The sequence below is a fragment of the Meles meles genome, chromosome 13 (genome assembly GCF_922984935.1).
Source record: "Meles meles chromosome 13, mMelMel3.1 paternal haplotype, whole genome shotgun sequence".
Lineage (NCBI taxonomy): Eukaryota > Metazoa > Chordata > Mammalia > Carnivora > Mustelidae > Meles > Meles meles.
In genome coordinates, this window is record NC_060078.1 from 29,038,896 (window position 1) to 29,055,370 (window position 16,475).

The following is a 16,475-nucleotide window of genomic DNA, read 5'->3' on the forward strand; positions in this document are numbered from 1 at the left end:
CTGCCTCTCTGCCTACTTTTGATCTCTCTCTCTCTCTCTCTTTCTCTCTCTCTGTCAAATAAATAAAACCTTTAAAAAAAAAAAAAGAATGTATTAAACAATAAATGCCAGTGAGGAGTGTAGATATGGAATCAAACAGCCACGCAGAGGGACAATCACAGTTATCAGCTCTTCTGGCACTGATCCACTGAGCTCCCCTCCATAGGGTTTGTGGACACTGAGTCATATCCGTATTCTATCAGCTTCTTGGTCTTCTCCCTCCTACTGTCTGTTGACTTCTTAAGCTACTACATGAGTCTAATCCATGGGCAGCCTGAGCTTCAGGCTCAGAGAGAAACCTACCGTTTTCACCGAGTCACTCAAAGCTTCCCACTGCTGGAATGGCATCGACATCTGGCTCCTGCGCCAGTGGTCATAACGGGCACGGCTCTCCGTATTCGTCAGAACATCCTTTGCCTTCTGCAGTTTCTGAAAAGTCTCCACTGGAAAACAGATCAAAAGATGAGCACTTCTCTCTTGAAGGAGTTATTTTAAACTCCCAAGCAAAGGGATCTCACTGGAACAGGTCTGTTATTTATCTGCTATGTGACCTTGGGCCAGTTCGCCTCTTCAAGCTTTAATTTCCTCCTGTGTAGAATAAATCACAAGGACAAGTGAGGTCATGTATGTACAGTGCCTGGCTCACCGTTTATCCACTTTCTTTTCTTTTTTTTTTTTTTTTTTTAAAAGATTTTATTTATTTATTTGACAGGCAGAGATTACAAGCAGGCAGAGAGGCAGGCAGAGAGGAAGAGGAAGCAGGGTCTCCACAGAGCAGAGAGCCCGATGCGGGGCTCGATCCCAGGTCCGTGGGATCATGACCTGAGCTGAAGGCAGAGGTTTTAACCCACTGAGCCACCCAGGCGCCCCATTTCTTTTCTTTTTTTAAAGAAGTTTTTTTTTTTTAAGATTTTATTTATTTATTTGACAGAGAGAGATCACAAGTAGACAGAGAGGCAGGCAGAGAGAGAGAGAGGGAAGCAAGCTCACTGCTGAGCAGAGAGCCCGATGCGGGACTCGATCCCAGGACCCTGAGACCATGACCTGAGCCGAAGGCAGCGGCTTAACCCACTGAGCCACCCAGGCGCCCCATCCACTCTCTTTACTGAGCTCCAGTGCCAGGGCTGTTTCGGGTGTTGATGACACAGGTGTGAACAATAGACACGAACCATCTAGTGGGATTGACACTTAGAAACATCAAAAAAAAATTACAGTTTTGTCTACTCCGAAGACGACTACCTTTGATTGGGTAGTGATCGGGCTAGAGGAACAGTGGAAAGGAAGACCCTAAGGCAGGAAGGAGCACAGTGATTTAGAGAAAATAGAAAAGGCCCATGTCCAGGCGCCTAGGTCGCTCAGTGCATTAAAGCCTCTGCCTTCGGCTCAGGTCATAATCTCAGGGTCCTGGGATCAAGCCCACATCAGGCTTCCTCATAAGTGGGGATTCTGTTTCTCCCTCTCCCTCTACCCATCAATACCCAGCTCATGCTCTCTTTCTCTCTCTCAAATAAATAAATAAAATCTGGGCACCTGAGTGGCTCAGTTGGTTAAGCGACTGCCTTCAGCTCAGGTCATGATCCCAGGGTCCTGGCATCAAGTCCTTCATCAGGCTCCCTGCTCAGTGGGTAGACTGCTTCTCCTTCTCCTGTCCGCTCTCACTATCTCCGCCTCTCTCTCTCCAATAAATAAATTTTTTAAAATCTTTTTAAAATAAAAAAATAAATAAAAATCTTTTTTTAAAAAAAATAGAAAAATCTGTAGTGAGAGTAAGTAGATTCATGGTTACCAGGGGCTGAGCAGGGGGAAATGGGAAATGATTGCTAATGAGTACAGGGTTTCTTTCTTTTTCACAACAACCTTATGACGTGGATATTATTATCATTATGATTATTATTATTCCCATTTTACAGAACCTAAGCCTAAAGGAGTCTATGTAACTTATCCAAAGTCCCAAAACTTCAAGTGACAGACCACAAATCAAACCCAAGCCTGCCAGGCCCCGCAGCTGCCGCTCTCCACTGACTGCCTTTCTGCTTCTTCCATTTTCTTGCAATGGATGTTACCCTCCAATCCATAGCTTCCCCTCCACCTCCAGAGATAATGAAATGTCATCATTCACCAATGAGATCCTAATTGTGCCCTTGAGAAGCTCAGAGTCTAGTAAGGAAGCAGACATATAAGCAAATCACTTCAAATTTAATGTGATAGAAATATAGAGGCAAGATTTCTCCACTTGGGGAATCAAAATATTTTATTAGTTTTCTCTATACTTGGATCGTCCTTGACTTTTTCTCTCACGTCTCACTTCTAATCCCTTAGCAAGCCCTACTGGTTCTACTTTTAAAATATATCTAAGATCTGACCCCTTCTTGCCACTTCCACTACCCCCACTCTGGTTAAAGCCACTGTCTTCTCTTGGTTGGAGTTTTATACTAGCTTCTCAGCTGGTCTCCCTGCCTTTGTCTCAGTCTGTTTTCTACAAAACAGTCAGAGAGATCTTTTAAAAAATAAGTGACATAGTATCACTCTTCTGCTCAAAATGACTTTTAATGACTTCCCAATTGTTACAGTAAAATTGTAATTTCTTACCACCAGTGGCATGGCTAATAGGTCTGATATGTTCTGCCTGCCTTTTACCATCTCTTCCTTCTCTGACCTCATTTTCTTCTATTCTCCCCATCTCCCCTTGCTACAGCCATAGGAGCTTCCCTGATGCATCTTGAGTACACCAAGCACACTCCAGCCCCAGGACCTTGGCACTTACATCCTTTCCACAGAGAATACTTTTACACCAGGCACTCGTATGTCATCTCAGATCCTGTCTTGTAGAGGGGTCTTCCCTGACTATGCTGTATAAAATGACTGCCCACCAGCACCATGCCTTTATCTCCTTTGCCCTACTTTACTTTTCTTTATAGTACTTGCCCCCAGCCATTATGTAGTTTTTTGTTTATGATCCGTCTCCTCTACCACAACACAAACTCTGTGGAAACAGAGACTTTATCTCTTTTTTCGGTCTCTGCTATATCCTTTGCACTGAAACAGCATAGCAGGTGCTTGAGAGGTATCTGTTCAATGAACCAATGAATGAATGCTTCCTATTTTGAGTGTGAGAAAGATAATATATAGTGCTATTCCCTGAGCTCCAACCACCAAAGAAATGACACATATCATTAAAACATTTTGTGAATTAGGAATATTTTAATACTGTCAATGGGGAAACTAATTTAAATTGCCCTGATAGTGTTTAAAAATACCTTATGGTGGGGGGTTGCCTGGGTGACTCAGTCGGTTAAACTTTTGACTCTTGATTTCCACTCAGGTCATGATCACATGGTCGTGGAGTCTAGTCCTGCACCAGGCTGCATGCTCAGTGCAAATCTGCTTGAGATTCTCTCTCTCTCCCTCCCCTTCATCCCTCCCCCTGCTCACATGCACTCTCTCTCTCTTTAAAACTAAATAAATAAATAAAATCTTTTTCTAAAAAAAAACCATGAGAAGTAATCAAGAGTCTCTCAAACAGGCGTTGAGGCAAATGTACAGTCAATACTGACAGTATTGGGACGCCTGGGTGGCTCAGTGGGTTAAACCCCCGCCTTTGGCCCAGGTCATGGTCTCAGGGTCCTGGGATCGAGCCCCGCCTCAGGCTCTCTGCTTGGCGGGGAGCCTGCTTCCCCCCTCTCTGCCTGCCTCTCTGGCTACTTGTGATCTCTCTCTCTCTCTGTCAAATAAATAAATAAAATCTTAAAAAAATGATACTGACAGTATTGAAAATACTGAAACGCTTCTGTACCCAGGTGGTAGAGAATTGCCATTCCTGAGCCCCTCTCCTCCAAACACCACCACTTTAAATGTTGCCCCAACAATCAGAGATGCTTCCTGCCATGGCAATGCCCCTCCAAGACCTGTCCCAAAGCTGGACAGCACAATACCTAATAAGCCATTAACTAATATCACCACTGGAGGTATAGCAATTAGTGGGCTAAAGGGAAGACCCTAAAGTTGGAGCTATTGAAAATTACAGGAGAATAAACAAGCTAATAGAAAGCATCTTGCCATAGCAGCTCACTGTAGTGAGTAATCCTTCCTACTGCTGATGACAACTTAAATATCCCACTGTACAAACACTGTACAAATAAGATGTCACTTTTTCCAAAGGGAATAAAAAGCTCATTAAATTATCACCACAGATGCACATTCCAGTTACTACTACAGCAGTGTTTATAAAGATTTACATATTTATCTATGAGTCACCTGCACTTTGCACATTACTGTTAGCCTGTTTCCAGAGTCTGCAAAATGAAAGAAGCCTGCCTGGGACTATTCTGCTCTCAATCCCTCGAAAACTGATAAGCAGAAAGCGAAAGATACTTTATCTTTCCTGATAGCTGGCCTTTCCTTGTTCCATCCTCTCCACCACATTTATTAAAAAAATGAGTTTGGGTTTATATTTGTCCTTTAATGTATCAGCTAATCAAATGAGTCACAACAAGATAAACATTTACCCGTTCTGGGGAGAAAGATCTCATTTTACAAGCTTATAAGAACAAATGATGCGGGGACCTTTGAGAGACATTCCGTTTTAACTCCTAGATCTACTCTGAAAATACAGAGGTTCTTTTAAATTCATATTTCACAATTGAATTTGTATTATTATAGTCACTTTTTTAATGTAGGCCACTTAAACACTTATTTGAAAAATAATAAAAAAATATGATGTCAGACCATACTTCGAAAAAAATCTGGAGGAAAACATACCACTGTTAATAGTGGTTCCCTGGCAGGAAGCGATAAGAGCAGACTTTCACTTCCAACATTATTTATTACTGTATGTTATTTTTATTCAAAGGGAGAAAAAAGCAATAAAGGGTTTTTAAAGTGAGAGGGCATGGAGGCTTGGAAAGATATCAGTTAGCAAGGACAAGGAGCTCTCCTTCAAATATCCAAATGTTTTTGCAGCCTACACATCAATAACAAAAATGCCATTTCACAGATCTTTAATTTAGTCTGAAATCCCTCTCTTCAGGGTCAGAGAGAAACATATAAAGCATTGGTCTGAAATAGTTACTGTCATGCAGATACATAGGACTGGCATGAGAACCAGCCAGGAGCTCTTGTGCTCTGTGACACAATTTCTGCAGCACACTGGGTGTGGAACCTGCTTAAGATTCTCTCTCTGCCTCACCTCCTAACCCACTCTCATGCACAAATGCACGCACACTTTCTTTCTAAAATTAAAAAAAAATTATCTTGGAATACTGCATAAAAACAAGAAAAGAAAGTCCACTGAATCATAATTGCCAACATTCATTGAGCTATTCCGGCATACAAGCTACCTCATTTAGTCTTCACATGAGATGCATTAAGCAATATACTACTAGTCTACCCAGGTTTCCTATGAGAATGCTGACGCTAAGAGATTGCCCAAGGTCAACTAGCTCATCGAGGAGCAATCCAGATAGACACGATTGTTCTCCATATCTACTATTCCATCATGCTAACAGATTAGTAATTTCAGTGGAAATGGTTGAGACTACACTTAATGAACCAAAAAGGTATATATACAAGTTTAATTTCTCCTACAGCAGTTGCTCTATAAGCTTTCACCTTGATAAAATAGATTTCAAAATCTACCTAATGTATTCTGGATTTCTGCCAAACTAAAATTCGGCATCTGGGTGAATTTTTTTTAAAAATATATAAATACATATATATATATATATATACACACACACACATATACACACACACACACACACACACACATAAATATTCTTAGTATTTTATTTATTTATTAAAAGATTTTATTTATTTATTTGACAGAGAGACACAGCGAGACAGGGAACACAAGCAGGGGGAGTGGGAGAGGGAAAAGCAGGCCTCCTGCTGAACAGGGAGCCCGATCTAGGGCTCGATCCCAGGACCCTGGGATCATGACCTGTGCCGAAGGCAGATGCTCAAAGACATGGCCACCCAGGTGCCCCAATATTTTATTTATTTTTTTAAGATTTATTTATTTATTGGGGCGCCTGGGTGGCTCAGTGGGTTAAAACCTCTGCCTTCGGCTCAGGTCATGATCCCAGGGTCCTGGGATCGAGCCCTACATCGGGCTCTCTGCTCCGTGGGGAGCCTGCTTCCTCCTCTCTCTCTGCCTGCCTTTCTGCCTAGTTGTGATTTCTCTCTGTCAAATAAATAAAATATTTAAAAAAAAGATTTATTTATTAAAGAGACAGTATATGCATGCGTGGGAGTCAGGGTGGGGCAGAGGGAAAGGGAGAGGGAGAGAATTTCAAGCAGACTCCCCACTGAGCAGAGCCCAATGTGGGGCTTAATCTCTTAACCCTGAGATCGATCACAACCTGGGCTAAAACCAAGAGTTGGACACTTAACCAACTGAACCAACCAAGTGCCCCATTTAATATTTTAAAATACTTTTATCAGTGCCCTTAATCCTTCTCCAAGTGTATAAAGACCCACTGAAATTTTCAGAAAGTCATATCAATCCAAATTGAGTAAATGGATCCCTAAACAGATTTGAAATCAATTTCTACCTACAGGTTGACTCATCTATCAAGTGCAAGCCTGACAGTGGAAGATATTGATGTCTGTGTACCTTTCATTTTAAACAATATTTACAGTTCAGTGTTTCCCTGAACAAGAAGCCTTGAGGTAGCCCACACGTGAAAACACCCATCACTATAGCAACCAAAAATGGCAATGATTGCACAGTGATTCATCATGTATCCCAAATAGAAATTGCTTGCCAGGGACAAAGAAAGAACTCAAACCCACGTTTTATTGGAAAAGAACCCAGTTAAAGAATAACCTGGGGTGGTGGTTGCTTTTAAGTGTTTATTAAATTTTTGTACTTTTATGTTAGGAGACCTAACTTTTTTTTTAAGATTTATTTATTTATCTGGGAGATTGAGTGTGAGCTGGGGGTGGGGGAGACTGAGGGCAAGGGAGAAAGAGAATCCCAAGCAGATTCCCCATCTGAGCTCAGAACCCCATGCAGACTCAATCCCAGGACTCTGAGATCATGACCTGAGTCAAAATCAAGAGTTGAGCCACCCAGGAGTCCCAGGACATCTATTTTAATAGTAACTCCAGTTCAAAGAGGTAATTAATATATCTCCTAAAGAAATGCTCATGAATTTATTCATTCAGTCATTCAATAAATGATTTGCACAAAGTAAGTGTTTTCCATGGTGGGTACAATGTGAGGTGTGGGACACAGAACTGTGAACAAGATGGCGGGAAACCTGCCTCACTGAGCTTTCAGTATGACTGACAAGCAAATAGACAACAACGAGACAGTGTGATACACAGTTTTCTGCATGATATATAGGGTTCTCTGAGTAGGTAGGGCCATGACTTTACAGAGGGAGTGATGGCTAACCTGAAACCTGACACAGGAGTGACCTAACCAATCAAAGCAAAGCAGAGAAGTATACTGACGTTAGAGGGAGCCAGACAGAGGAAGCAGCAGGCATAAAGGTCTGAAGTGGAGGGGAAACTGGGTGTTCAGTTGGTTCCTTAAGCATCCAACTCTTGATTTCAGCTTAGGTCATGATCTCAGAGTAGTGGGATCAAGCTCTGCTCTCCCACTCTGCCCCTCCCCCACCCATGCCTGCTCTCACTCTTAAAAAAAAAAAAAAAAAAAAAGGTCTGAGGTCTGAAGAGCTGAACACAGGGCATATTAAGGAGCCAAGGTAGTTCTGTGTGGCAGAAACATGGAATAGTGGGCATGATGGTGGAGAGAAGATGAAAATGGAGAGATGGGGAACACAGGAAGGGGCTTGTACATAAAGGCCAGCAATCACAAAAAATGAACTATTGCTACCTGTACAAAATGGGCAAATATCAGACTTAATGCAAAGCAAAGAAATCACACACAAAAGAGGACTGTTTGATTCCATTTATGTGAAATTCAAAGCCACGAAGAACTAATCAATGATAATAGAGAGCTAAAAATGGGAGAGGATGCTGACTTTAAACAGGACGTGAAGGGCACCTGGGTGGCTCAGTGGGTTGAGCTTCTGCCTTCAGCTCAGGTCATGATCTCAGGGTCCTGGGATCGAGTCCCACTTCGGGCTCTCTGCTCGGCAGGGAGCCTGCTTCCCTCTCACTCTCTCTGCCTGCCTCTCTGCCTACTTATGATCTCTCTCTGTCAAATAAATAAATAAAATCTTTTAAAAAAATAAATAAATAAACTGGTTATGCATACACAAGTTTATCAAGTTTATACTTAAAATTCATTCACATCACCTTAAGCAAATTATGCCTTAATAAAAAGGGTAAAAATCAAATGACTGAAAGTTATAGTTAAATCTAACAAAGAAACGACTTCATATATTGGAAAATGACCTCGTTATACAGATCAACAATTTCTAGAGAAAATTAATAAAGAGCTATAATATAAGGGAAAATGTTTTTAATGGAGAGGGGTTTGAGTTTTATCATTGTGTAATCTGGATTAAGACATGTATGTGGATTAATCATAATATTTTCCTTATAGAAAAGTCATATACATATGCATACTACACACAAACCTGTAGTATGTACAGATAGTAAATATAATCATCTAATTTAAGATAGTATTACCTACCCTGAGGTTAAAATCAGGGTAGAAAAACCCAAAGGACTTCAACTGCATTGGTAAAGTTTTTGTCTCTTTGTTTTTTTAGAGAGAGAACGAAAGTGAGGGCACACAAGTGGGGAGGAGCAGAGGGAGAAGTAGAATCCCAAGCAGGCTCCACACTCAGCACAGAGCCCTACACAAGGTTCAACCCCATGACACTGAGATCATGGCCCTGAGATCATGACCTGAAGCCAAGAGTCAGACATCTGAGCAACTGAACCACCCAGGCACCCCTGCTTTTTGGTAAAGTTTTAAGCTAGGTATACATATATGGGTATTTGCTATAGTATTCTTATACCTTTTTGTACATATTACATATTTTTTTCATAATTAAAAAGAAATCCACTACCTGTGGTGTGAAGCAATTAAAGGAGTGCTATAGGGATCCAGGCAAGAAATGATGGTGACTTATTACTTTAAGGTCTGTGAAGGCAGAGGGAAAAGGACCTCCAGGAGAGAAATGTGGAAGGCAAATCACTAGCATTGGGTAATTAACCAGTGGTAGACATAAGGAAGAGTGTGATAGGTGTCTGCTTGATCAACTAAATGGATGGTGGTGCCATTTATTAAGATGGGGAAACACAGAAAAATGAGCAAGATTTTAGAGAGGGTGAGAGGAAAACGAGTTCAGTTTCTGACAGGGTGACTGAAATATCTTAGAATCCAAATGGATTCTAAGAAGCAGTCAAAACTAGAGTTCCAATATAGGACTGAGAAGTGAGTTAAGGATTGACTTGGGAGCTATCAACAAAGAGCTGATGATTGAAATCACAGATTTGGACTGTAAGGGCCTATTTAGCCAGAGCGATTCCATCAGGTTGAACAGTGGTTTTGTTGTTTATGCAGTAAAACTTAAACTAACCCTGCTGCCCACCCCCCAGGGGACTTACTTAAAAGCAAGTCGGGGAAACCAGTCCCTGGTAACAAAGCCCAAAAACAAGGGCGGGTCAGGCCAGGTGGAGACATCCAATCAGTGGGGCGTGCATACTGTCTCCCTAGCTACCAAGGAATGTGGGCCTCATCTTTTGGGTGCCAATTCTGACCAAGGTGATAGGCTAGTTCAAATATCTACTATAGGGTAAATTGTGATTCAACTGGTCACTTGTGTGTGACCTAGCATGACTATGCAGCTTTCTCTGTGTGTTGCAATCTCATTGGCCACCTGTGTGTGGCCAGGCTCAACCACATGGCCCTTGCCCTTTAAAAGTTAGTTGGCAAGGCTGGCGGGGTGGGGGGGAGGGTTTGCCCTCTCTGTAAGAGGCGGCTCTGACTGGTCAGTTTGATTCTGGATGCTTAGTAGAAATAAAGCTTTGCTTGACCTTCGCTTTTTATCAGTCTTGCTCCTTTGATTACGGACCCAACAGGACAAGACTCCAGAGAGAGGGCGCCTGGGTGGCTCAGTGGGTTAAGCCTCTGCCTTCGGCTCAGGTCATGATCCCAGGGTCCTGGGATCGAGTCCCGCATCAGGCTCTCTGCTCAGCAGGGAGCCTGCTTCCTCCTCTCTCTCTCTGCCTGCCTCTCTGCCTACTTGTGATCTCTTTCTGTCAAATAAATAAATAAAATCTTAAAAAAAAAAAAAAAAGACTCCAGAGAGAAAGTGGGGAGTAAGCCCAGAATAGAGTTTAGAGGGAACCTTAGGGCAGAAGAGAAGGAGTCACAACAGAGACAGAAAGATCAGCCCAAGAGGTTGGAGGAAAAGCAGGAGTATGTATTTTGGTATCTAAGAGAAAAGAATGTTTCAAGAAGGCATGGTCAACAGTGTCAATTTCTGATGTAAACACAGGGAAGATAAGAGCTAAAAAGTAACTGTTGAATTGGCAGCCGGGAAGCCTTGGCGGCTATTCCAAGAGTCATTTCCAAGAAAGGTGAGGGGAAAGTCAGACTAGGATAAATTGAAAATTGGTGAAGGAAAGTAGAAGTATCAACTGTGAACTTTTTCAAGAAGTTTGGCTCTAAAAGGAAGGAGAGAAACAGAAGAGGAACAAGAGAGAGATGGGTCAAGGAAAGATAATTGGTTTGTATTTTTTCAAGCTGAAATACACATAAGCATTTATGTCAAAATTTATGACGATGGAATTTAAATTATGATAAAGAAAAAACAAAACTATGAATGTATTATCATATGTTGTATAGAGACATATTCAGTTCCCCCAAATGAAAGAAATACATACAGCCAGGTTCTCATCAAGGCAATCACCTGGTTACAAACATATTTGAGACATGTTAACACTGGGGCGCCTGGGTGACTCAGTGGGTTAAGCCTCTGCCTTCGGCTCGGGTCATGATCTCAGGGTCCTGGGATTGAGTCCTGCATCGGGCTCTCTGCTCTGCGGGGAGCCTGCTTCCTCCTCTCTCTCTCTCTCTGCTTGCCTCTCTGCCTACTTGTGATCTCTCTCTGTCAAATAAAAAAATCAATTCGCAAATCAATCAATGTGATAGAACAAATTAATAAGAGAAGAGAGAAGAACCACATGGTCCTCTCAATTGATGCAGAAAAAGCATTTGACAAAATCCAGCATCCATTCCTGATGAAAACGCTTCAAAGTATAGGGATAGAGGGAACATTCCTGAACTTCATAAAATCTATCTATGAAAGACCCACAGCAAATATCATCCTCAATGGGAAAAAGCTTGCAGCCTTCCCGTTGAGATCAGGAACACGACAAGGATGCCCACTCTCACCACTCTTGCTCAACATAGTATTAGAAGTTCTAGCAACGGCAATCAGACAACAAAGAGAAATAAAATGTATCCAAATTGGCAAGGAAGAAGTCAAACTCTCTCTCTTCGCAGATGACATGATTCTTTATATGGAAAACCCCAAAGACTCCACCCCCAAACTACTAGAACTCATACAGCAATTCAGTAACATGGCAGGATACAAAGTCAATGTACAGAAATCAGTGGCTTTCTTATACACTACCAGTGAAAATACAGAAAGGGAAATGAGAGAATTGATTCCATTTACTATAGCACCAAGAACCATAAGATACCTGGGAATAAACCTAACCAAAGAGGTAAAGGACCTGTACTTGAGGAACTACAGAACACTCATGAAAGAAATTGAAGAAGACACAAAAAGATGGAAGACCGTTCCATGCTCTTGGATTGGAAGAATAAACATTGTGAAAATGTCTATACTGCCTAGAGCAATCTATACTTTTAATGCCATTCCGATCAAAATTCCACCGGTATTTTTCAAAGAGCTGGAGCAAATAATCCTAAAATTTGTATGGAATCAGAAGAGACCCCGATTTGCTAAGGAAATGTTGAAAAACAAAAACAAAACTGGCGGCATCACGTTACCAAATTTCAAGCTTTACTACAAAGCTGTGATCACCAAGACAGCGTGGTACTGGCATAAAAACAGACACACAGACCAGTGGAACAGAGTGGAGAGCCCAGATATGGGCCCTCAACTCTATGGTCAAATAATCTTCAACAAAACAGGAAAAAATATACAATGGAAAAAAGACAGTCTCTTCAATAAATGGTGCTGGGAAAACTGGAAAGCAATATGCAGAAGAATGAAACTCGACCATTCTCTTACACCGTACACAAAGATAAACTCGAAATGGATAAAAGACCTCAACGTGAGACAGGAATCCATCAGAATCCTAGAGGAGAACATAGGCAGTAACCTCTTTGATATCAGCCACAGCAACTTCTTTCAAGATATGTCTTCAAAGGCCAAGGAAATAAAAGCGAAAATGAACTTTGGGTACTTCATCAAGATCAAAAGCTTCTGCACAGCAAAGGAAACAGTCAACAAAACAAAAAGGCAACCCACAGAATGGGAGAAGATATTTGCAAATGACAGTACAGACAAAAGGTTGATATCCAGGATCTATAAAGAACTCCTCAAATTCAACACAAAAAACAGATGATCATATCAAAAAATGGGCAGAAGATATGAACAGACACTTCTCCAATGAAGACATACAAATGGCTATCAGACACATGAAAAAATATTCATCATCACTAGCCATCAGGGAGATTCAAATTAAAACCACATTGAGATACCACCTGACACCAGTTAGAATGGCCAAAATTAGCAAGACAGGAAACAACGTGTGTTGGAGAGGATGTGGAGAAAGGGGAACCCTCTTACACTGTTGGTGGGAATGCAAGTTAGTGCAGCCACTTTGGAGAACAGTGTGGAGATTCCTCAAGAAATTAAGAATAGAGCTTGCCTATGACCCTGCAATTGCACTGCTGGGTATTTACCCCAAAGATACAGATGTAGTGAAAAGAAGGGCCATCTGTACCCCAATGTTTATTGCAGCAATGGCCATGGTCGCCAAACTGTAGAAAGAACCAAGATGCCCTTCAACGGATGAATGGATAAGGAAGATATGGTATATATACACAATGGAGTATTATGCCTCCATCAGAAAGGATGAATACCCAACTTTTGTAGCAACATGGATGGGACTGGAAGAGATTATGCTGAGCAAAATAAGTCAAGCAGAGAGAGTCAAGTATCATATGGTTTCACTTATTTGTGGAGCATAACAAAGAACATGGAGGACATGGGGAGATGGAGAGGAGAGAGAGTTGAGGGAAACTGGAAGGGGAGATGAACCATGAGAGACTATGGACTCTGAAAAACAACCAGAGGATTTTGAAGGGGCGGGGGGTGGGGGGTGGGAGGTTGAGGAACCAGGTGGTGGGTAATAGGGAGGGCACGTACTGCATGGAGCACTGGGTGTGGTGCAAAAACAATGAACACTGTTACGCTGAAAATAAACAAATAAAAATTTTTTTAAAAAAGACATGTTAACACTCAAGAGCTAGTAATAAAGCATAAAATGGGCAAATTTTAAACCAGGAAGCAGCACATTACAGCTAAGGAAAGATGTAAGTTCCATATTATTGGGGGAAAAAAACCCTACACGGTGCTCCCCTCCTACCATCCAATGGTGCAAAAACATTCTTGGGCATTGAATGAAAGAATAAGTGTGAGCATAACATACAAGAAGAAATTAAGTTATTATTCAATAGCTTTTTAGTTCTAGATGCTATTCATTTTCATGGGAAATAGGTATTAATAAATACTTACCAGCTTTAGAGTTTTCAGGATGCTTGTCAGGGTGACATTCCAAGGCTCTGACTTTAAATTCTGCCATGATTTGTTCAACCTAAAATAAAAATCGATGTTTAAAATAAGGAAGCGAACTTAAATGTCATAAAGGAAGAAGCTGGGCATCATTCCTTCTCAAAACAGCCATATTCAACCCAAATTTTTCTTTTGATCTTTATATTTGTATTCTGACTTTTTACTCTAAGAAGTAATTTCCTCTGTAATGAAACTCAGAAAGCATCCAATGAAAACTTCTATCCAAATAGTAGTCCGTGAAAACAACTGAACATTCTACTGCATTTAGATGATGGCCCAAGACACCTGTGACCCTAATATATACTTAAATGTCAAAAATGGTCAGATAGATGGATGGGACTGGAAGAGATTATGCTGAGCGAAATAAGTCAAGCAGAGAGAGTTAAGTATCATATGGTTTCACTTATTTGTGGAGCATAACAAAGAACATGGAGGACATGGGGAGATGGAGAGGAGAAGGGAGTTGAGGGAAATTGGAAGGGGAGATGAACCATGAGAGACTATGGACTCTGAAAAACAACCTGAGCGTTTTGAAGGGGCAGGGGGTGGGAGGTTGAGGACCCAGGTGGGGGTAATAGGGAGGGCACGTACTGCATGGAGCACAGGGTGTGGTGCAAAAACAATGAATACTGTTACGCTGAAAATAAATAAATAAAAAGAAAAAACAAAAAAAATGGTCAGATAGGTCTTCCTAAGAATACATAAATTTAGATGTGTTCACTCATCTGAGTTCTTTTTTTTTCATCATCTGAGCTCTTTAGAATATGCTTAGCCATCATTCTTTTTTTTTTTTTTTTTTTTAAGATTTTATTTATTTATTTATTTGACAGCGAGAGAGAGAGATCACAGGTAGGCAGAGAGGCAGGCAGAGAGAGAGAGAAAGAGAGGGAAGCAGGCTTCCTGCCGAGCAGAGAGCCCGATGTGGGATTCGATCCCAGGACCCTGAGATCATGACCTGAGTGGAAGGCAGTGGCTTAACCCACTGAGCCACCCAGGCACCCCGCCATCATTCTTTATTCAAGGATGACTGTCTAGTTTATAAATTATCCATTATAAAGTTCCCTCTTTCTGCTTTTGCCCCTCTTTTTTCTTTATTAAGAATTTTGGGGAGGGGCGCCTGGGTGGCTCAGTGGGTTAAGCCGCTGCCTTCGGCTCAGGTCATGATCTCAGGGTCCTGGGATCGAGTCCCGCATCGGGCTCTCTGCTCAGCAGCAAGCCTGCTTCCCTCTCTCTCTCTCTGCCTGCCTCTCTGTCTACTTGTGGTCTCTCTTTCTGTCAAATTAAAAAAAAAAAAATTAAAAAAAAAAGAATTTTGGGGAAAAAAAGAGGATTTTGCAATTTTTAAAAAAGGACAGAATTCAAACCTGTTAATTTTGTTACCAATTAACAGTGTGGCTAGAGGACTTGGGAAAAGAGAAACTTCATCCCAAACTAACATGAGGCTGGAGAGGCATTTTTATTTGATTTGCTTTCACTCAGCCCTCTAATCCTTGTTACCATGAATCAGCAAGACTTGTCTTTGTTCATTGTAATTCCAATGACAGCGACAGGAGACAACAGTGGTTATATGGCTCAGCAATCTGATTGCTTCATTTTATTCTTTTTTTAAGATTTTATTTATTTATTTGAGAGAGAAAGAGTGAGAGAAAGAACACAAGAGGTGGAGAAGGAGAGGGAGAGGGAGAAGCAGACCCCCTACTGAGCAGGGAGCCCAATACAGGACCAGGAGAGGGGCTCGCTGAAGGGCTCCATGAGGGATTTTCATGCGGGGCTTGATGCAGGCTCCATCCCAGGACCCTGTGATCATGACCCCAGTGGAAGACAGAAGCTTAACTGACTGAGCCACCCAGGCGCCCCTGATCGGTTTCTTTTAAATCTCATTTCTGCCCAGACTTGAGGCAAGTTTGTAACTTCCATGTGCCTCAGTTTCCCATCTTTACATTGCATGGTAGATAGAATTAGGGCCTTTAACACAAAGCCTAATCATAGTAAGAGCTCAATGATACCTAAAACCAAAGGTCGGTGGCTAGGTAACTATCCTGAAATCATTTAGCTAGTTACTAAAAAAGCTGAATTTTTTGTTAACCAAGCACCTGGACTTAGTTGGACTTACTGGATTCAAATCCAATAATCTTAACTACTCTTTTATATAGTCGAATTCTTCAGACTTAGGGACCTATAAGTTCCATATTTACTATCCACTAATCAATGAAAGCAAATTATTCTCTTAATTAATTAATTAATTGTGTTTCCTCTCCTTGGTACTCCCTTTAACCACAAAGCAGTTACCATAAACTGCTCGTATAACAAAGAAAAGTGAGAATGAAGCTTGTTTTTAAATTTTAAAATATTAAAAATTCTAAAGATTCTAATATAGAAAGCATTTTTAATTAGGTTACTTATGAATATTCACAATCTCTCTTTGAAAAAGTTTGTATCAATACAGAACAAAAAGTAAAAGTCCCTTTGAATATTCACAATCTCTCTTTGAAAAAGTTTGTATCAATACAGAACAAAAAGTAAAAGTCCCTTTGCTCTTCATCCCTCCAGGATAACATCCCCCCTTCAAGACATTTTTTTACACACTCATACACACATTTATGTATATATATTGGAGGATTTTAATAAGCTAAATAGATAAAATTATACCTATGTATCAAAGGTAGAAAATTTGGG

The 16,475-nt window shown here is 41.1% G+C and overlaps 1 protein-coding gene across 1 annotated transcript in view; it reads right to left on the bottom strand.

Annotated features, from left to right (window-relative positions):
• The window catches only part of DNAJC12 (DnaJ heat shock protein family (Hsp40) member C12), a 39,792-nt gene that overhangs the window by 12,931 nt on the left and 10,386 nt on the right, over nucleotides 1–16,475 (bottom strand). Inside the window, exons 2-3 of the mRNA XM_046026231.1 lie at nucleotides 13,743–13,821; nucleotides 343–482 (exon numbers count right to left, since the gene is read on the bottom strand). Of these exons, the coding sequence (XP_045882187.1) occupies nucleotides 343–482; nucleotides 13,743–13,821 (219 nt within the window). The remainder of the gene's footprint in view (nucleotides 1–342; nucleotides 483–13,742; nucleotides 13,822–16,475) is intronic.